Consider the following 21,957-nt stretch of genomic DNA (forward strand, 5'->3'; position numbering starts at 1 on the left):
GGATGAAGCACAAGCTAGAATCAAGATTGCCGGGAGAAATATCAATAACCTCAGATATGCAGATGACACCACCCTTATGGCAGAAAGTGAAGAACTAAAGAGTCTCTTGAGGAAAGTGAAAAAGTTAGCTTAAAACTCAACATTCAGAAAACTAAGATCATGGCATTTGGTCCCATCACTTCATGGCAAATAGATGGGGAAACAGTGAGAGACTTTTTTTCTGGGCTCCAAAATCACTGCAGATGGTGACTGCAGCCATGAAATTAAAAGATGCTTCCTCCTTGGAAGAAAGCTATGACCAATCTAGACAGCTTATTAAAAAGTAGAGACATTACTTTGCCAAAAAAGGTCCATCTAGTCAAAGCTATGGTATTTCCAGTAGTCACATATGGATGTGAGAGTTGGACTATAAAGAAAGCTGAGTGCTGAAGAACTGATGCTTTTGAACTGTGGTGTTGGAGAAGACTCTTGAGAGTCCGTTGGACTGCAAGGAGATCCAACCAGTCCATCCTAAAGGAAATCAGTCCTGAATTCATTGCAAGGACTGGTGCTGAAGCTGAAATTTCAATACTTTGGCCACCTGATGCGAAGAACTGACTCATTTGAAAAGACCCTGATGCTGGGAAAGACTGAAGGCAGGAGGAAAAGGGGATGACAGAGGATGAGATGGTTGGATGGCATCACCAACTCAACGGACATGAGTTTGAGTAAGCTCTGGGAGTTGGTGATGGACAGGGAGGCCTGGAGTGCTGCAGTCCATGGGGTTGCAAAGAGTCAGACATGACTGAATGACTGAACTGTCAGAACTATTTTGAAGAAAGAATGTCTATAAAATATAGGGTTCTGTGGTTTAAACAATTTTGACACCTTTTGTTGAAAGACCAAAACAAACAAAAAATGAAAACCCAGCAGTATGTTCTATGGATCAGAAATTTAATAAATGCCCGAATTTCAATTTACACTAAAATATTTATTTAATTGATGACATTTTACAGAAATAAATAAGAGCAGTTTTTCTCTAATACAGATAGGTATATTTATCTATTTATATTTTTATATTTCTCTTTATACAAAATTGAAGCATTATCAAATTACTTTCCCTAAAACTGTAGCGCAAAAAAGAATACTAGGAAACAGAAAGAAATACTGAAACATGTTCATCATTAAATTAGAACCAAGGGCCTTCTGAATTGCAGCAAGTTATGATTTAGAGAAAGAACATGAGATTTGGAGCCAAGGACCTGGGCTCCACTGTTTACTTGCTATGTGTCATAGGCATATTTCTCAGTATTTCTGAATCTCACTTCTCCACTTTTAAAACAGGAATGTTATAAATTTCATCAACTTCACAGGACTGGTGGGCAAATTAAACACATAAATGTATAGGAAAGCTCTTTATAACACGTAAAGAGCTACAAAAATAATAGTTTTGTCTAATTTCATATAAAAGAATCAATGCATATCTTCCTTCAACTGAAGAATAAGCACCAGAAGTGTGTGTGTGTTTTCTTCAGTTGGATATGTCACTCTATAAACCAGAATAAGAAAATGCACCTTAACTAAGCACCAAAGCCTCTTGGACAAATGAGATCCAGGGTAAATTCCTGCTAGTTTTCTGGACAACTAAGTAGGAGTTAATGAGTCCTGAGGGTCATTTGAAACTCTGAAGGCTCAAAGAAAATAAATCAAGAACATTTGTATTACATCAAATGGCTAGGATACAACAAGCTACTCCTTATTTAACAATTTCAAAGTCCATTAATTCTTCACAGAAGAAACACTGGGTTATTATCACTTGCAATTATTTGCTTCTGTGAATATGACATTCTCTTGTTACAAAGATCAAATGCTAATCCTTGAGGGAAGTACTAGTGGAATGAAATAACAAACCCTATCATAAATTTAGATATTAGTGGCTAAAAAGTCTAGTTACACAAGAACATAGGAAAGAAAAAGAATCTAAGACATTAGTATGTAATAATGGTTAAAAAAAAACACACACAAAAAAACCCTGCCATATTGTTATAATCATAAGAACTGAAATTATAGACACTGCAATATTTACAGATCAGTCTTAAAACGTAAACATTTAGTAACACAAATTAAAAGTAGAGAAAACAGATAATTTTAATTAAACATTAATACACTTAATAAAACTACATTTACACTGATAATACTTAACATATAATAGAAATACTTAAAGTGTTCAGTATTTCAATTTTTAGTAGCAAGATACAGAGAAAAGAAGTAATTGTCTAATATTAACTTACTGTTGGAGCTACATTACTCTGAAGTTACTATTTATGGAGTTACAGTCTATAACTACTCAAAGAACTGGGAGCTAATATAATTCACCATCTTTTAAAAATATTACTAATAAGATATTGGTGAATCCTGTGCTAAAGATACTGAAGGCTCTTCCAAAAATGAGATCTATGTTGGTTGAGTATACCGAGTCATATAAAACTAGAATAGTTGAGTTAGTCTCTTATTCTAACTTCTTTTTAAGACTGATCTTATCAAAAGAAAAGTACACAATACCTCTCTTAATTCTCTCAGATAGAGATATTCTTTGGAATAAAAATAAGTATTTTTTTTTGTGTGTGCACGTGTGCAGTTGCTCAGTGGTATCCAACTCTTTTGTGACCACTGTGGACTATAGCCAGCCAGGCTCCTCTGTCCATGGGATTCTCCAGGCAAGAATACTGGAGTGGGTTGCCATTTCCTCCTCCAAGGGATCTTCCTCGCCCAGGGATCAAACCCATGTTTCCTGCATTGGCAGGTGGATTCTTCATCACTGTGCCACCTGGGGAGCCCAAACATTTTATTAGCAGTGTAAAATTAAAGATCTTGATAGCTATTATGGAAATAGTATATTGAAAAGGACTCAAAAACTACTGGACTGTACAACCAAAAAAGCGATAAATTCATTCAACTAAGAACAGTGTTTACTGACATCTACTGGATTGTTTTACTTATAACTTTATTCTATAAACTATGAAAAATTTAAAATACACTAAAGTCTGGACTGAATCAAGTGTACTTCATTCAAGGTCTTCGGTGTCTTTGGTAAACAGGTCTGCCAGGTCAGCCACGGTCAAGACGGAGGCCTCGGAATGCTTTGCGGAAGGGTTCGTGTGACTGCAGGATTTTTCCAAGTGAGCAAAATCAGAAAGAAACCCCAAGAAATAAATTATTATGTTTGTCTTTATATACTGTTCTGGTCTCATAATAATGTAAGACATAAAAAAATATTAATATTATATTTTTAATATAAGAGTATGTTCCTAAGTTTTTGTAATTGAGTTATAAGAAACTCCTAGAAGATGATGGGATCATTATTACAACTTGTTAAAATTAGGAAAGATTTCTATATAGCATTTTCAAACTTTGCCATAAAATGTTTTCCTCTGCAGATGTAATAAACAAAACTCCTTGCCAACTACTACTAAGGCTTTCACCTTACAACCTGCCTTCTCAGTATCCAAAGTTCATTTATTTCAAGAAAAATTCAAGCTACTATTTTTATTGAGGCAGCTTAAATATAATCACTGAATTCTGTTATATTTGGAAATACCACCAAGAAAAAGCCTTCATGTTTGAGGCAAAAAGCTTTTGTGGCAGCCTCTTTTCCACAGACCACCAGTGAAAAAGAATTTCTGGTTTCCAATGGCTGCTTTACTGTGCAAAGTACTAATACCTCTGCAGAAACCATCCCTTCCAAGGCAATCATCTCTTCTGAGTTTATCTTCCAATCACACCTCTCTCACCAGAATTCAGTTACGCATTAGTTTATGTTTAAAGAAAACATATATTGAAAAAAAATATATTAGGAAGTAAATATTAGGAAGTTTTATGATTCCAAAATTAAGTTTTTAAAATTAAGGCTGTTTTAGTCTTCCTGCTTCTGCTCTGCCTGTAAGAGTGATAATACAATTACCAGCCTAGTTTTAAGTCCACACCTGTTAACTTGCATTAACCAGCAAGTGTGCTGTAAGTTTCATGTTACAGATTTCAGACCAAGGCTTTTAGGTTGGGCATAAAGAGACATTTCATTTAAAAAGTAATCCAGCGTGGCAAGGAAATGTAGGATAGTTCTCCCAAAGCCCTCTGCTGGCAAAATATATATTATACTTTCAAAGTATAATAGCTCTGAAATAAAGTTTCTTTAATAGTAAAATCACTTAAATATTTTTTTATGTATTGGCTGTTGTTCTTCAGTCTCTAAGTCGTGTCTAACTCTTTGGGACCCCATGGACTGCAGCACTCCAGGCTTCCCTGTCCTTCACTATCTCCCAGAGTTTGCTCAAACTTATAATCCCTATTAATAAATTAAGTCAAATATAGAATGCATGGAGTATTAGCTGGGAAATTTTGGATAGGTAAAATGTCATACCTTGCTCTATAAAAAGTATTTGCACTTACATCTTTTGGTTGACTAAGTGATCATCTAGGTGAAGAAGTTCTACACACTTACAACCTTATATGAACAGGAAAACTTCTGCCATCCACTTGAAGTGAACTGTTACCTACCTCCTTTCAGCAGTTTTCAGCATTGCTTGCATTCTTTCTTCTATTGTCGCTTTTATTAAGAATCTGTGTACAATAGTGGGTCTAGAAGGTACATAACAGTGATAAGTTTAAAAACACCTGTAGAACAGTTTAGAATGAATAAACTTCATATATTACATGCTATATTTATCAGTCAGTATCTGCTGTGGCAGGTACTAAGCCAGGTGCTGGGGTGAGGGGGTTTGGTCAACAGTGAATACAACAAACTAATCTCAATGAATCGATATCTACAGTATCTACTGAGGGAAGACGGAGTAAAAACACACTATGTAAGACATTTGCAGGTACAGACAAGGTCATGAGGAGGCTGACATATGACCGGAAACATGACTGTTGAGAATAGGTGCCTATAAGCAGAGGAGGAGAGGCAGGAGCAAGCTGACAGAAGCAGCAGTAAATCAGTGCCAAGTCCGAGCACAAGATTTAAAAGTCTGAGAGGCAGAAATAAGGCTAGCAGGGACGAAGCATACAGCGAGGGGGACGGAGGTTGGATTCCCTTCCTGCCCAGCCACCTGCAGGGTGGCTTAATCCTCCTTACCCTGCCCCTAACATAGTATATGTATTTATTTATTATGTTTATTGTTTACCATCTGTCTCTACCGATCCACTACAACTAGTATTTAAGCTAGGTAAGGGCGTCTCAAGTACTTAGAACAGTGCTTGGCATACAGAAGGAGCTCAATAAAAATTTACTGAATGAACAATGTGGATACTGTTGGAAGTAGACAGTTCAAGTTGGTGATGGAAAGATGAGTTACTTCTACTCTGTAGCTGTTTTCCTTTTTCTCCCTCAACAAGGAGGAGGAACAGAGAGACCGCAGATCCTCTCCTTAGAAAGCAGAAAAATCTATATACTAGGGAAGCAAAGTAGGATTGTTAAGCAGTGTTGAGTGGCCTTTACAGACTTGTGATCTTACATCTGAGATAAGCCAACTGTATGCTTTAGAAAACAATTAGGTAACAAGTCAGTGTTTAAAAATATAAGACAAGGCGAAAACAAACAGGGACCTCCCTGGTGGTCCAGTGGTTAAGACGCTGCATTTTCATATCAGGGGGCATGGGTTTGCTCCCCGGTCAGGGTACTAAGACAACATGCAGTGTGGTATGGCCCCAAATCAAACAAAACCACCCCCGTTCCCAACAAAAGCCCAAATCAAACAAAGAAAAAACCCAGTAAGACATAATTACACCGGCGCACTAAGCGCAGGCGGCTGCGACCGGCACACTAAGCGCAGCCGAGAGGAGCTACCCCATGTCCAAGGTCAGGGGCGGTGACCGAGAGGAGCTACCCCAGGCCCCAAAGCTCGAGCCCAGGGGCGGCGGCCGGGAGGACCAACCCCACGCCCCCAAGCCTGATGCCGGGGCGTTGGCCGGGAGGACCAACCGCATGTCCAAGGAGCCGTGGCTGCCGGGCTCAGGAGGGCCTAGAGGAGCTATCCCATGTTGAAGGTCAGGAAAGGTGGCGGTGACGAGATACCCCTCGTCCAAAGTAAGGAGCAATGGCTGCACTTTGCTGGAGCAGCCGTGAAGAGATACCCCACGCCCAAGGTAAGAGAAGCCTAAGTAAGATGGTAGGTGTTGCAAGAGGGCATCAGAGAGCAGACACACTGAAACCATACTCACAGAAAACTAGTCAGTCTAATCACACTAGGACCACAGCCTTGTCTAACTCAAAGAAACTAAGCCATGCCCGTGGGACAACCCAAGATGGGCGGGTCATGGTGGAGAGATTTGACAGAATGTGGTCTACTGGAGAAGGGAATGGCAAACCACTTCAGTAATCTTGCCTTGAGAACCCCATGAACAGTATGAAAAGGCAAAATGATAGGATACTGAAAGAGGAATTCCCCAGGTCAGCAGGTGCCCAATATGCTACTGGAGATCAGTGCAGAAATAACTCCAGAAAGAATGAAGGGATGGAGCCAAAGCAAAAAGAATACCCAGCTGTGGATGTGACTGGTGATAGAAGCAAGTTCCGATGCTGTAAAGAGCAATATTGCATAGGAACCTGGAAGGTCAGGTCCATGAATCAAGGCAAATTGGAAGTGGTCAAACAAGAGATGGCGAGAGTGAATGTCGACATTCTAGGAATCAGTGAACTAAAATGGACTGGAATGGGTGAATTTAACTCAGATGACCATTATACCTACTACTGTGGGCAGGAATCCCTCAGAAGAAATGGAGTGGCCATCATGGTCAACAAAAGAGTCCAAAATGCAGTACTTGGATGCAATCTCAAAAACGACAGAATGATCTCTGTTCGTTTCCAAGGCAAACCATTCAATATCACAGTAATCCAAGTCTATGCCCCAACCAGTAATGCTGAAGAAGCTGAAGTTGAACGGTTCTATGAAGACCTACAAGATCTTTTAGAACTAACACCCAAAAAAGATGTCCGTTTCATTATAGGGGACTGGAATGCAAAAGGAGGAAGTCAAGAAACACCTGGAGTAACAGGCAAATTTGGCCTTGGAGTACGGAATGAAGCAGGGCAAAGACTAATAGAGTTTTGCCAAGAAAATGCACTGGTCATAACAAACACCCTCTTCCAACAACACAAGAGAAGACTCTATTCATGGACATCACCAGATGGTCAACACCGAAATCAGATTGATTATATCCTTTGCAGCCAAAGATGGAGAAGCTCTATACAGTCAGCAAAAACAAGACTGGGAGCTGACTGTGGCTCAGATAATGAACTCCTTATTGCCAAATCCAGACTTAAATTGAAGAAAGTAGGGAAAACCACTAGACCATTCAGGTATGACCTAAATCAAATCCCTTATGATTATACAGTGGAAGTGAGAAATAGATTTAAGGGCCTGGATATGATAGAGTGCCTGATGAACTATGGAATGAGGTTCGTGACATTGCACAGGAGACAGGGATCAAGACCATCCCCATGGAAAAGAAACGCAAAAAAGCAAAATGGCTGTCTGGGGAGGCCTTTCAAACAGCTGTGAAAAGAAGAGAAGTGAAAAGCAAAGGAGAAAAGGAAAGACATAAGCATCTGAATGCAGAGTTCCAAAGAATAGCAAGAAGAGATAAGAAAGCCTTCCTCAGCGATCAATGCAAAGAAATAGAGGAAAACAACAGAATGCGAAAGACTAGAGATCTCTTCAAGAAAATTAGAGATATCAAGGGGACATTTCATGCAAAGATGGGCTTGATAAAGGACAGAAATGGTATGGACCTAACAGAAACAGAAGATATTAAGAAGAGGTGGCAAGAATACACAGAAGAACTGTACAAAAAAGATCTTCACGACCCAGATAATCACGATGGTGTGATCACTGACCTAGAGCCAGACATCCTGGAATGTGAAGTCAAGTGGGCTTTAGAAAGCATCACTATGAACAAAGCTAGTGGAGGTGATGGAATTCCAGTTGAGCTATTTCAAATCCTGAAAGATGATGCTGTGAAAGTGCTGCACTCAATATGCCAGCAAATTTGGAAAACTCAGCAGTGGCCACAGGACTGGAAAAGGTCAGTTTTCATTCCAATCCCAAAGAAAGGCAATGCCAAAGAATGCTCAAACTACCGCACAATTGCACTCATCTCACATGCTAGTAAAGTAATGTCACAATTCTCCAAGCTAGGCTTCAGCAATATGTGAACCGTGAACTTCCTGATGTTCAAGCTGGTTTTAGAAAAGGCAGAGGAACCAGAGATCAAATTGCCAACATCCGCTGGATCATGGAAAAAGCAAGAGTTCCAGAAAAACATCTATTTCTGCTTTATTGACTATGCCAAAGCCTTTGACTGTGTGGATCACAATAAACTGTGGAAAATTCTGAAAGAGATGGAAATACCAGACCACCTGACCTGCCTCTTGAGAAATCTGTATGCAGGTCAGGAAGCAACAGTTAGAACTGGACATGGAACAACAGACTGGTTCCAAATAGGAAAAGGAGTACCTCAAGGCAGTATATTGTCACCCTGCTTATTTAACTTATATGCAGAGTACATCATGAGAAATGCTGGGCTGGAAGAAGCACAAGCTGGAATCAAGATTGCCAAGAGAAATATCAATAACCTCAGATATGCAGATGACACCACCCTTATGGCAGAAAGTGAAGAGGAACTAAAAAGCCTCTTGATGAGAATGAAAGCGGAGAGTGAAAAAGTTGGCTTAAAGCTCAACATTCAGAAAACGAAGATCATGGCATCTGGTCCCATCACTTCATGGGAAATAGATGGGAAAACAGTGTCAGACTTTATTTTTTTGGGCTCCAAAATCACTGTAGATAGCGACTGCAGCCATGAAATTAAAAGACGCTTACTCCTTGGAAGGAAAGTTATGACCAACCTAGATAGCATATTCAAAAGCAGAGACATTATTTGCCAATGAAGGTTCGTCTAGTCAAGGCTATGGTTTTTCCTATGGTCATGTATGGATGTGAGAGTTGGACTGTGAAGGCTGAGCGCCGAAGAATTGAGGCTTTTGAACTGTGGTATTGGAGAAGACTCTTGAGAGTCCCTTGGACTGCAAGGAGATCCAACCAGTCCATTCTGAAGGAGATCAGCCCTGGGATTTCTTTGGAAGGAATGATGCTACAGCTGAAACTCCAGTACTTTGGCCACCTCATGCGAAGAGCTGACTCACTGGAAAAGACTCTGATGCTGGGAGGGATTGGGGGCAGGAGGAGAAGGGGACGACAGAGGATGAGATGGCTGGATGGCATCACTGACTCGATGGACGTGAGTCTGGGTGAACTCCGGGAGTTGGTGATGGACAGGGAGGCCTGGCATGCTGCGATTCATGGGGTCGCAAAGAGTCAGACACGACTGAGCGACTGAACTGAACTGATCTGAACTGACAATTTAAATGTTACTTGGTAGTACTTTAGAACAATCTTGTATTTATTACAATTATATTACTTTTTCATATTTTGCTTGATGAATGTCTCTTTCCTGCTTAAAATTAAAGTCATCATTTGCTCTCTCAGCCACTGCTTACAGAGCAGGCTGTTTCTGAGTGTGGCATACAAGACCTTACCTCCTGCCACTCCTCTGCACATACTTTATACCACAGCAACTTCAAACTCCTGAAGGTCCTGAGAAACATCATGTTGATTTTCTCCTCTGTGTTTCTGCACAAGCAACTCTCTGCTGTGTGAGCACCCTTCTCTAGGCCAACTCTGGAGTAATTATTCCTTCAAGACTCAGTCTAATGAAGCCTCTCCTGATCTCTAGGGCACAAGAGTGCACGCTCTTATTTGTTACCACAGTATTCCTGTTTTTGCACATTCTACTATAATATGTTAAATCATCTGTTTCCTGTATTACATAGTGATCTCCTTGGGGAAACAAGATTATATCTTATTCAATTTGAATCTTCAGGGTACAGCATATTTGTCATCATTGTTTAGTCACTGAGTCATGGTGGACTCTTGTGACTCCATAGACTCTAGTCTGCCAGGCTCTTCTGTCCATTGGATTTCCCAGGCAAGAATACTGGAGTGGGTTGCCATTTCCTCCTCCAGGGGATCTTCTGGACCCAGGGATTGAACCCACATCTCTTGTATTTCAGGCAGATTCTTTATTGGTGAGCCCACCAGGGTAGCCTCCAGTGTCTAGAATAATATCTGACATACAGCAAGTGTTCAATCAATATTTATTTAACAAGTGCTTAGTATGGGTGCCACCACCCCTTTGGCAGGAAGTAAAGAGAACTAAAGAGCCTCTTAATGAAAGTGAAAGAGGAGAGTTAAAAAGCTGGCTTAAAATTCAACATTCAAAAAATGAAGATCATGGCATCCGGTCCCATCACTTCAAATAGATGAGGAAAGAATGGAAACAGTAACAGATTTTATTTTCTTGGGTTCCAAAATCACTGCAGATGGTGACTGTAGCCATGAAATTAAAAGATGCCTGCTCCTTGGGAGAAAAGCTATGACAAACCTAGAGAGCATATTAAAAAGCAGAGACATTACTTTGCCAACAAAGATCTGTCCAGTCAAAGCTATGGTTTTTCCAGTGGTCATGTATGCACGTGAGAGTTGGACCATAAAGAAAGCTGAGTGCTGAAGAACTGATACTTCTAAACTGTGGTGCTGGAGAACACACTTGAGAGTCCCTTGGACTTCAAGGAGATCCAACCAGTCAATTGCAAAGGAAATCAGTCCTGAATATTCACTGGAAGGACTGATGCTGAAGCTCCGATACTTTGGCCACCTGATGTGAACACTGGAAAAGACTCTGATGCTGGGAAAGATTGAAGGCAGGAGGAGAAGGGGACGACAGAGGATGAGATGGTTGGATGGCATCACCAACTTGATGGACGTGAGTCTGAGCAAGCTCTAGCAGTTGGTGATGGACAGGGAAGCCTGGCATGCTGTAGTCCATGCGGCTGCAAAGAGTTGGACACGACTAAAGGACTGATTTGTGAGTATGCATGCATTAGAACAAATTGAAAGCATCTAACATCCAGGAGGTAGTGCATCTGAGAGGCTGTATAAAGGATAATTATCCATTCTGAGATTTGAATAAAAGTAGTACATACTACATAATATTTACTATTAGGTTTACTTTAAATAATTATCTCTTATATTAGATCGGGAAGGTTGTACTTTCCTAAAGGGAAGCATTTATAAAAGAGCTATTTGTTTTCAGTTATGCATGAGATATGGCTTCTTTTAAATACTGGCTACTTTAGCCAATCAACAATCAGTTCTTCTCAAAGTTAATGACAGATGCCTTCAGCTTAATAGCTGTCTTAGGTATTTTAAGAAACTATCTTGATGAAGTGACCAGGGTAGCTTCTGAAGAAGGAAAGACAAAAATCTGGGAGAATTTGGGGATTTGCTGTTTGGAGGAGAGTCACTGGAAATCTCAAAATATCTTCTGGTCATATATTAAGAATTGAAAATTTAATATATAAGTAAGTCACTAAAAATGAATAGGTTAAGATGAACATAAATGAAGAGTTTAAATGCTGATCTGTATCTTAGAAACAAGAGCAAAAGTGCCTGAGGTTAACTTTAGTCCTTACTTTGTCTGTCCGATCCGGTGCACCCTTCCGATGGCCTGAAGCTCATGGGCAGGGTTCAATATGGGCTCCACCAAGAGAACATGAGTTGCTTCAATGATAGTTAACCCGTTAGAACCTGTGTGCAGGGGCAGCAGCAAAATATTGATTTGGGGATCATATTTAAATGCGGACAGGTTCTCCTAAAAAAAGAAAGGTACATTTAAATTTTAGCTGGATAGTTAAAAATAAAAGCAGGATACTATAGCTCATGCTAAAATGCCTAACAGTATCCAGGTCACTGTGAAAGGCAATAATTAAGAAAATTAAATGTAAGATGACAACTTTTAGAAAACAAAATCATGTGGCTTGACTTTAAGAAAAAAAAAGCATCACACAACCTCTTGTGTTCTGTATAATACGTAGAAGAATCACAAGATACATGTATGTGATGTATGCAAATGAAACTGTATGAGCTTAGAGGAAAGAAGGAGTGAGAGAAAGTGCTAGAGTGAGTATAAGAGACATGAATCTGCTAAATTTTCACTTGGTCTTTTTTTGATGTTTTTCTCTTAGGTTTGTATCTGTCATTGTGCTGAGGGTGAGGTAAGCACAATTTGACCATATGCAGTTTTGCCTAATGCAGTGTTTTTAGAACTTAATTTTAGGGGCATGAGGCCTCTGTCCATTCAAAAGGTATACTATAGGCCATCTTTTCCTATGTTAAAGAAACGGACCTCAAGTCATAAGATCTTTAAATATGGTTTGCCATGGGTATAACTGAATAGATGTAAAGTAAATGCAGTTTGTTTACTTTGCCTTTAAATGTTAATCTTATAGTCAATCAAGAACTCAAACTGTTTTTGTGGTTTATATGACACACGACAATAAATGCAAGTAAGCTAGTTAAGAGCAGTTTCAGTTTGTAACTGAATTCACTCCAAAAAACATGAGTAAAGTCTTCTTGACATACCTGAAATGTCTTAACACGACTGATCTGTGCAAATTCCATGTTGTTGTCAGTGAGAGCTTTTGAAATAATGTCTAATACATCTTGCCACTAAGAACAGAGAAAACAGAAAACCAAATATTTACACATAGCTTTCATGTAAAAAGGATTTGAAAAGGGACTAAACCAAAGTAAGCTTAACCAAAACCAGCTTCATACCTCAGAATTAAGTAAACAAAAACAAAAACTTCAAGCGTAATACCATTAGTATTATTTTCTATCCTGAAAGATATTTTAAATCAAATGCTGGTTAAAGACAGGGTAAAAAAATGAGCATCTTTAATAAATGAATTAAAATAAACATAATTAATAGAAAATAAATTATGGAATATATAAATAGATGTGGCTATTTATCTTTCAAAAATGAAAACTAGAAGTTCTGCTGCTGCTGCTGCTGCTAAGTCGCTTCAGTCGTGTCCAACTCTGTGCGACCGCAGAGATGGCAGCCCACAAAGCTCCCCCGTCCCTGGGATTCTCCAGGCAAGAACACTGGAGTGGGTTGCCATTTCCTTCTCCAATGCATGAAAGTGAAAAGTGAAAGTGAAGTCGCTCAGTCGTGTCCGACTCTTAGCAACCCCATGGACTGCAGACTACCAGGCTCCTCTGTCCATGTTCTACTCAATACCTTTTATTCAACAGGTTAATTTTCTTTTCCTTAACCAAGTACATTTGTGAAATGACTTTCAAGTTTATAGATTTCAATTTTAAAATAGTAATAAGAAAATCCCTAAGTAAAATTAATATAAAAATACAGCTATGGGAATTGCTTTGTGAAGCATCATCAAATTTCTCTAAAAACAATTCTATCCAATGGATATAGGAAAAAAAATTTAACAAGGAAAAGTCGATCAGTAATTCTAAATCTCAGTTACATCAGAACATTAACAGTTCATTCTCAGATATAAACTGACTGGAAACAGAGAGCCAGTCCGAGTTAACACCGAGGATGCTGACTGTACCGTTGAGAAGACAAGTGCCTTCGCCCCTGGGTCTCTAAGCTGGATTCTCATCAGAGTTCTGACCACAGCTTCCACTTTTGTAGAATGGCTGCCCTTTGAACACAAAGGAGAAAACCCATTATTATCAAATAAAATCCAATTAACAAGGGAATGGACAGTCAGGGTAAAACACCATCAAAACTGTATGATAGGTACATATATGTTTATTCTTTTTCATTTCGTATTTGCTGGAAATTTTCTTCAGCCTCAAACTGCAGAAGTTACAGATTTATACCCCAAGAAAATCAAATATATAAAAGCACTCCAGAAATTCATAAGACCCTAAGGTAAGCTTTTTTAGTTAAGTGGCTATATTTTGCAATTACAAAACTTTGTTATTTTAGATAATTAGAACATATATTAAAAAACATTCATCACTTTAGGTAGTACAGCACTGAAATTGTTCAGAATATAATGAATCAAAACTCTAATGTAAGCAAATAGTAAAGAACCTAACCCACAAAAAATCCTTTCTTTTAAAAGGAGCATTACAAAGGACAATGACAGAGGTACCAATGATGTCCACTTGGACAGAGGCAGATTTATACAAAGCTAGATAAACACTTAAAAACTGCTTTTTGTACTCTGCATAACCATTTCTAAGATAAAGGAATAAGAAAATGAAGAAATAACACAAGTGTTTTTGAAGCCTTCATTGAGAAAGTTTTCCTCCTAGAATGCTGTGGGAGGATGGTATGACATGGAGCTTAAGGGCATGAGATTTTGAGTGAGATAAATTGAAATTTAATTGCCAGTTCTGCAGCTCCTTAGTTATAAAGATTCTAACCTTTCTAAACCTTAGTTTGTCAAGCAGGGATGATCATTATATCTATTTCCAAAGGTTGCTGTGATGGTTAAAGGAGAAAATGTGTACAAAGCGTTTAGCCCAGTACTCCAAATAGTAGACACTTGGTAACCTTTCAGAGACATAGTATCACCCTACAAGAGGGGTAGATGTTACCAAAAAGTAAAAATATTCCCATATTACTATTGCCCTCACATCAGGCCCCCTTACTACTTTTACACAGAGATACTTAAAGGTAAAAATAGAAACAAATAAGGAAGAAAACTTTATTAAGTTTACAGTCACCAACAAAGAATTAAGCAAGATTTTTAAATTCTCATATTAAAGTCCTATATCTACATTTGTTTTTCTGGATATGTAGACTTTCAATTATACTTGAAAGGTTAAAAAGTATAAGGGACCTATTTCAATCTAAAAATTATCTTAAATAAGAGCAAAACCATCTCAAATAAAACAAGAAATTAGCATAAAGTAAGAAACTTCCATGTTCCTTGAAAGGTCTCATTTTCAAAGATATTTTCAGGTGAAACACCAGGATAACTATGAACTCTTCTAAAATTAAGCTGCTTCTTAACAAAAATTTCAAAAGAAAACAGAATAACCTTTTATAAGCAAAATTCCAACCTGGAGTGGTAACTCTGTGAAGGAAAAGACTAGAGTTCAGTTCAGTTCAGTCGCTCAGTCATGTCCGACTCTTTGCGACCCCATGGACTGCAGCACACCAGGCCTCCCTGTCCATCACCAACTCCCGGAGCTTACTCAAACTCACGTCCATAGAGTCGGTGATGACATCCAACCATCTCATCCTCTGTTGTCCCCTTCTCCTCCCACCGTCAATCTTTCCCAGCATCAGGGTCTTTTCAAATGAGTCAGTTCTTCGCATCAGGTGGCCAAAATACTGGAATTTCAGCTTCACCATCAGTCCTTCCAATGAATATTCAGGACTGACTTCCTTTAGGATGAACTAACTGGATCTCCTTGCAGTCCAAGGGACTCTCAAGAGTCTTCTCCAACACCACAGTTCAAAAGCATCAATTCTTTGGTGCTCAGCTTTCTTTATAGTCCAACTCTCACATTTGCTTATTAATATACATTTACATTAATTTCATTCTTTTTTGTTCTTACAAACAGTACTTTAGTGACTATACTTAGAGGATTGGGTATGTGTGCACAGAGTTTTTGTTGGATAGGCACATCTAAGTGGAACTGTTGGTCAAAGGTTAAAAAAAAAGTTCTTAGATTATTTGGATTGCAGTAGATTCCCTATCACACTGACCCTAGAAATGCTAGAACTTTAAACTATCAAGAGTTTAGATGTGCCTGCTTCTTAGTACACTTGTTAAAATTCAATTTTTTGCCAATAGAATAGGTAAAATGAGGAACCAAATTTTCATTTATCTGCATTTTCCTGAGAATAAGCTTGAATATCACTTGCTGGCCATTCAGAATTTCTCTTCTGTGAACTGTCTGTTCATATTCCTTGTCAATAAAAATAAACCGGTTTGTAGGACCACTCAAATACTGCACATGTTAAATTCATGTTGTAAATATTTTCCTACCTTTCTATATGTAGTTCACATTTAATTGTATTAAATGCAATAATGTTAGCAAAAGTGCTGTATTAACACATTATATTAGTTTCAGTAACTCACAAATGCTTGATGAATGGTATGTGGATTTATAAACTAGATGTTTTTTGACTTTTAGGCTTTTCTGTGTTTGACATTTAAATTTGTCTTTCATAAGGGAAAGATGAGAGGTTTTATTTGGAAAGGAACAGCTTTTTCCTTAATTAATTGCCCTGTGATGGTTCTATGTGGTATCATTTGATACGATATCAAACCTGAGTATAGAATACTTCTGTCATTTATCAGTTGATATACTGCTTGAAAACAAGGACTAAATGGCATTTACTTTTATATCTCTTAGAGCTGTGCATGGTCTTCCATAAATAGTATACACTCAATCAATTTACTTAATGTAAAAGAAAATTTAATATGTATTTTTAAAGTTCTCAATCCCAAACAAACCTGAGTAAAACAATACAGATAAAATGAAAATACAAGAGGTTAGAATATAATTTAAAACTCTCAACATATTTTTTTATTCATTCAGAATGATCAACAATAGCCAAATCAAATCTTGTGATTGATCTCTATCACTGTCCCAGACAGACTCAGGTAAGAACAGTCATGAAAGACAGGCAAATTTAATCTAACACAAAGCAAGCTTGAGGAGGATTTTGGGTTAGTAATATGTAATGAAATCTAGGGAACTGGTCTTAAAAGAAGTCACTGATTGGAAGGTGGTACCATTTCATTCAGGTTTATCAACTCATTTTTTTTCACTTACCTATCAGCAGTGATAGGAGAGGTTAATAAAGTCAGCAAACCCTGTGGACTTTTAGTTCAAATCCTTACGATCAGAGATCCTTATTCTTAACTTTCTTTTCTCTTTTCTGCTTGTGCCTTTTTTTCCCTTCCAAGTGAAAAGCAAAAGTCCCAAAATAATACTGAAAAGACCATGGTTGGTCTAAGAGCAGAGTCAATAACAGTAATCAAAGAGATAGGCAGACTTTCTTCTGTGTCATCCTTCTATCATTCAATCCCTCCAACATTTCAGGTAAGTTCACGTTTGATTATTTATATCATTCAACAAAAATTTTCTGTGCACCTAAGTGACAAGAACTACAGTAGGCACTGGATGTACAAAGATGAAGATACTCCCTTATTTCCAAATGCATACAGTCTAACGTATGTTACAGAATATGGAGAGAAGCAAAGGAAAATCTTATACTGCTGGGCTGGCTTGGAAGTGACTTAAGTGAACGCTTTATTATACCAGCTTAATAAACATTATCCACATTCTACTGTTCTTCTTAATGTTTCTTTTTATCTCATATACATAAATGAACTTTGGCTCAAATCTGCCAGTTTCTGAAGAGACTACACAATGTGGTCACTGCTACAGAAAAGAAACATTCACTTTGTTGAACAGACTGAAACAGGAAGAAGGTGATGGATTATATACAGGTTATATCTGTATAGGAGGCGATCACAGAAAAGGCAAAAAAGATATGGGAGAGGAAAAAGGGATGTCAATCTATCCCTGTGCAAGGTGTTAAGAGAGTATAAATATTCTCAAGACATGTAAACTGGTAGCCTTAATCCAACCCAGCTTATGTTTTAGCCATGTCAGTCAACACACAGATGAAAAGTTAGGCTGGAATTAGGAGGGTGCATAGGAATAGAACCTCCCCCCCCCACTACTGCTAGATTATTCCTTAATATATGAGATTGATAAAGTTGCATTTAATTATAGCACCTCTGTCCTTTTCTATTGTTTTGTCCCTTTCCTCATTCCTATCCTTTCTTGATAGTCTAGTTTTTCCAGATACATATCTGCCAACCCTGACTCTATGATTAATGCTCAGTTTTTGTTTCTGAAACATCAGTGACCAAGCCCGAGCTCTGGAATAGAGACCCTTCATTTGTCCTCTGCCTCTCTACACTGGATCTTTGTGGCCATTCTCTCTGAGACACAAGTTCTCTCTGAGGTCAACGAGGAACTATGAAAAGAGACATATGAAGTGCAACCATGCAGACCAAGCCAGTGCCTCTCCTGGTTTTCCTCTCATGTGGTAAGCAGCCAAGAGCATTATAATAGTTAATACTGAAGAAAAAGAATTTGGAATTTTCCTTCTTTACAACAGAAGGATCTTATAAAATATTCTTTATGAAGATTTTTGCTCACCTGATTATAATTTAATGAGCAAAACCAGACTAGATCTCGAAGCTACATACACAGGTCTTTCACTTTTCGGAAAATTAAATACAAAGTTAAAAGCTCCAGATCACTGGGTCAAGGCAATGAAAAAAAGTAGGGCTCCATTACCAATAAAGGTTAACAAAAAATTTCTCATGAAATCTGGCCTAGAGGCTGTCTACTAGCATAACTAAAATCAGAAAGGTCATGTAGCTTCTTATCTATTGTTGAGTTCAGTTCAGTAGCTCAATCGTGTCCGACTCTTTTGACCCCATGAATCGCAGCACGCCAGGCCTCCCTGTCCATCACCAACTCCCGGAGTTCACTCAGACTCACGTCCATTGAGTCAGTGATGCCATCCAGCCATCTCAACCTCTTGTTGTCCCCTTCTCCTCCTGCCCCCAATCCCTCCCAGCATCTGAGTCTCTTCCAATGACTCAACTCTTCACATGAGGTGGCCAAAGTATTGGAGTTTCAGCTTTAGCATCATTCCTTCCAAAGAAATCCCAGGGCTGATCTCATTCAGAATGGACTGGTTGGATCTCCTTGCAGTCCAAGGGACTCGCAAGAGTCTTCTCCAACACCACAGTTCAAAAGCATCAATTCTTCGGTGCTCAGCCTTCTTCACAGTTCAACTCTCACATCCATACATGACCACAGGAAAAACCATAGCCTTGACTAGATGGACCTTTGTTGGCAAAGTAATGTCTCTGCTTGTAAGCAGGTATAATTAACATTTTTTAAAATCAGAGTTAAATTTGATTGGAGTGTGCAGTTCTATACTCTCAGGCTCTTGTAAAATTCTGAAATCATAGACTCTGCGTTAAAAGCTGTTAAATGTGTTAGAAGGATAGAAAACTCAGTTTTGTTTCTATCATATATGTAGGAGACTAAAAGAATTCTAACAATAAAGCAATCAAGTAATATTTAATTTATTTAGACTTTGATCAACCCCTCTCCTCCAGAATGGGTCTAAATATTTTACCAATTCCAACTTAGTGAGAGGTACTGCTTTTTATTCCCTGAGATCTTACTACTGGGGAAAGAGGGTGCACCTTAGAAAAATCCATGAGTATGGTAGAGAAGACAGATTGCAGTTGGCTTCACACTATTCCCTCCACATCTATGTCCTATCTGTTGAGACCCTTGACTTGGAGAAGGGAGAACAGACATGGTATGTTCCAAATGGAGCAGCAAAATGCTACTTGTACTTGCTACATATAAACAAAAGAAAAACAGTGCTCTAATGGCACCCTACTCCAGTACTCCTGCCTGGAGAATCCCATGGACGGAGGAGCCTGGTGGGCTGCAGTCCATGGGGTCACTGAGGGTCGGACACGACTAAGCGACTTCACTTTCACTTTTCACTTTCATGCACTGGAGAAGGAAATGGCAACCCACTCCAGTGTTCTTGCCTGGAGAATCCTAGGGACGGGGAGCCTGGTGGGCTGCCGTCTGTGGGGTCGCACAGAGTCGGACACGACTGAAGCGACTTAGCAGCGGCAGCAGCATGACTAGAAAGTTAGTACTGCTTTGTATTTTTTCTTCAGTGACTTATACAATAAAAGTGGAAACTGTGGATTCTGAAGCAGGGCTTGACAATCCACGACTGAACCAATAGTTCGTTGCCTATTATAACCCTTCTTCACTGGTCTTAGTCCTTCCTCCTTCCTTTGGCTTCTTTTATTTCCTCTGTTAAATCTGTCCATCTGCCTCTCCCACACCTTTTCCTTCGTAGTATCTATGGATTCTCATGGTCAGGCTCAGCTCCACTGGCAGAATTAAAGGCTACAGTGTCTGCTGTGTTCTGAAGAGCATCAGAAAAAAGTCAACACAATGAAGATGATGAATGTATTCAGTTTTCATCAAACATCAGAGGAAATATTCATGTCAATAGATTCTACAGGCAGACCATATCCTTAGAGATTCTATAGAGATTGTGTATTAGTATATTATCTTTAACATATCTTCATACTACATTGTGTGCTTACGTGTGCTTAGTTGCTCAGTTATGTCAGACTCTTCGCAATCCCACAGACTGTAGCCCACCAGGATCCTCTGTCCATGAGATTTCCCAGGCAAGAATACTGGAGTGCATTGCCATTTCCTTCTCCAGAGAATCCTCCCAACCCAGGGATTGAACCCAGGTCTCCTGCATGGCAGGTGGATTCTTTACTGTCTGAGCCACCATATTAGTATATATATTCTATACATGTGAAATACACACAAACTAAGATATACAAGACATGTCAAATAATGTCTCATAGTAATGAGGCCAATCACTTATGACTCTAAAGCGAAGGCTGAATAAAGTCATTTTCAGAAGTGCAAAAACTGATTTGCCATTCACATGCTCATCATGTTAAAATTTCTTGATGCAGTTATAGCACAGTGAAAAAAAGAATCAAAGAATGAGGGCTACATGAATAATGATATCAGATAAGGCTGACACAGAAGTGCAGGAAGTTAGCTAAAAAAATGAGAACTTCTATTAGACTAGGATTCTTCACTGAAAAGTGAAATTTAAACGATATAGGATCAGGATTCTGCTCCTTTCTGCATGACTTCAATCACTCTGCTTGGTTCCGTAATGAAAAGTATTTATATAACAAAATGTGGATGTATAAATATTATAATATAAAAATGATACTATCACAAAAATAGAAAGGAGGAATAGATGCATTAATTTTCTCCTATTTTAAAATGAGGAGCCAGCAGATACTGTCTAAAGCTAGTACTTTAAGAAACAAAATTGATGTATATTACTGAGAATCATAGAGGTGATCTTTGTAACTAAAAATAGAAATTGTTCACAGTGGCATGGCAAAGTAGGATGGATGAAGGAGAATGTTAGTTTTCACTCTGCGCCATTCATTTCATTCTCATTTATTTTAATCTTTTGTATAAATTACTTCAACTAAAAAATAACATTATACTGATTTTTGACAGATGAATAAGGGTTTTAAGGGAATGTGTGGGAAACTTGTAATTCTGGAAACTTTAAAAACTTATTGTATCAGTGATACAATTGGGATTGTGTTTATCATAAGTGATAAACACGTCCCTGGTGGCTAAGATGGTAAAGGATCTGCCTGTAATGCAGGATATCCAGGTTGGATCCCTGGGTTGGGAAGATCCCCTAGAGAAGGGAATGGCTACTTACTCCAATATTTTCACCTGGTGAATTCCATGGACAGAGGAGACTACAGTCAATGGGGTTGCAAAGAGTCAGACATGACTGAGCAACTAACACGCATTTTATTATAAATGAACTGGTCTTCTGAATTACGTCATTACTCTAGTGCTGTGTAATACTGTACCTACAGCACCTCTCACTGCTCTAGGGTCAAATGGGTGCCTTGCCTCTGTTAGCTGCAACAGGAAAGGAGTGTCAGCCTTGTTAGAAATGGGACAATCACAGCTGAAACAGAGCAGAGATAGTATTTACATTTTCCAGCTATTACTTGGATAGATTTTTTGCAGTCTTTTAAACTTACTATAAGACTCAAAAATCCTGAGATAAGAGCTTTTTTTGAAAATTCATTTAACTGAAGAACATTACTTTTAAAAAGACAAATTTATACAATTTAGCTCCCTCATGCCCCCAAAAGAACTATAATCGTTCATCAGTTATAACTAGGGCTATAATTTGGTAATAGGTCACAGATTTTTCTTTAGGTTTTCTTACTGGTTTGTAACTTCCAAATAACCTGAATGTTTCCTATTTTTAGGAAAACAGTACGGAGGAAGTAATTTCCTGTCTTGGGACTTTCTTTCATTACTTTTATGCTGGGCTCCTTTTAAAGTAGAGCCGACTCTTCAATTTGCCTGTGCTGTC

At 38.5% G+C, this 21,957-nt stretch overlaps 1 protein-coding gene across 4 annotated transcripts in view; it reads right to left on the minus strand.

Annotated features, from left to right (window-relative positions):
• Positions 1-912: 912 nt before the first annotated feature.
• SHPRH (SNF2 histone linker PHD RING helicase) overlaps positions 913-21,957 on the minus strand; it is a 91,355-nt gene continuing 70,310 nt past the window's right edge. For 3 of the 4 annotated variants that reach the window (XM_061428231.1, XM_061428232.1, XM_061428234.1), the window contains 5 exons: positions 13,511-13,603; positions 12,516-12,602; positions 11,567-11,745; positions 4,534-4,614; positions 913-3,141 (listed from right to left, as the gene is read on the minus strand). In XM_061428231.1, coding sequence (XP_061284215.1) covers positions 3,045-3,141; positions 4,534-4,614; positions 11,567-11,745; positions 12,516-12,602; positions 13,511-13,603 — 537 coding nt within the window. In that variant the 3' untranslated portion in view covers positions 913-3,044. The remainder of the gene's footprint in view (positions 3,142-4,533; positions 4,615-11,566; positions 11,746-12,515; positions 12,603-13,510; positions 13,604-21,957) is intronic. The other variant, XM_061428233.1, reaches the window with a different exon arrangement.

Source organism: Bos javanicus, chromosome 9 (genome assembly GCF_032452875.1).
Source record: "Bos javanicus breed banteng chromosome 9, ARS-OSU_banteng_1.0, whole genome shotgun sequence".
NCBI lineage: Eukaryota > Metazoa > Chordata > Mammalia > Artiodactyla > Bovidae > Bos > Bos javanicus.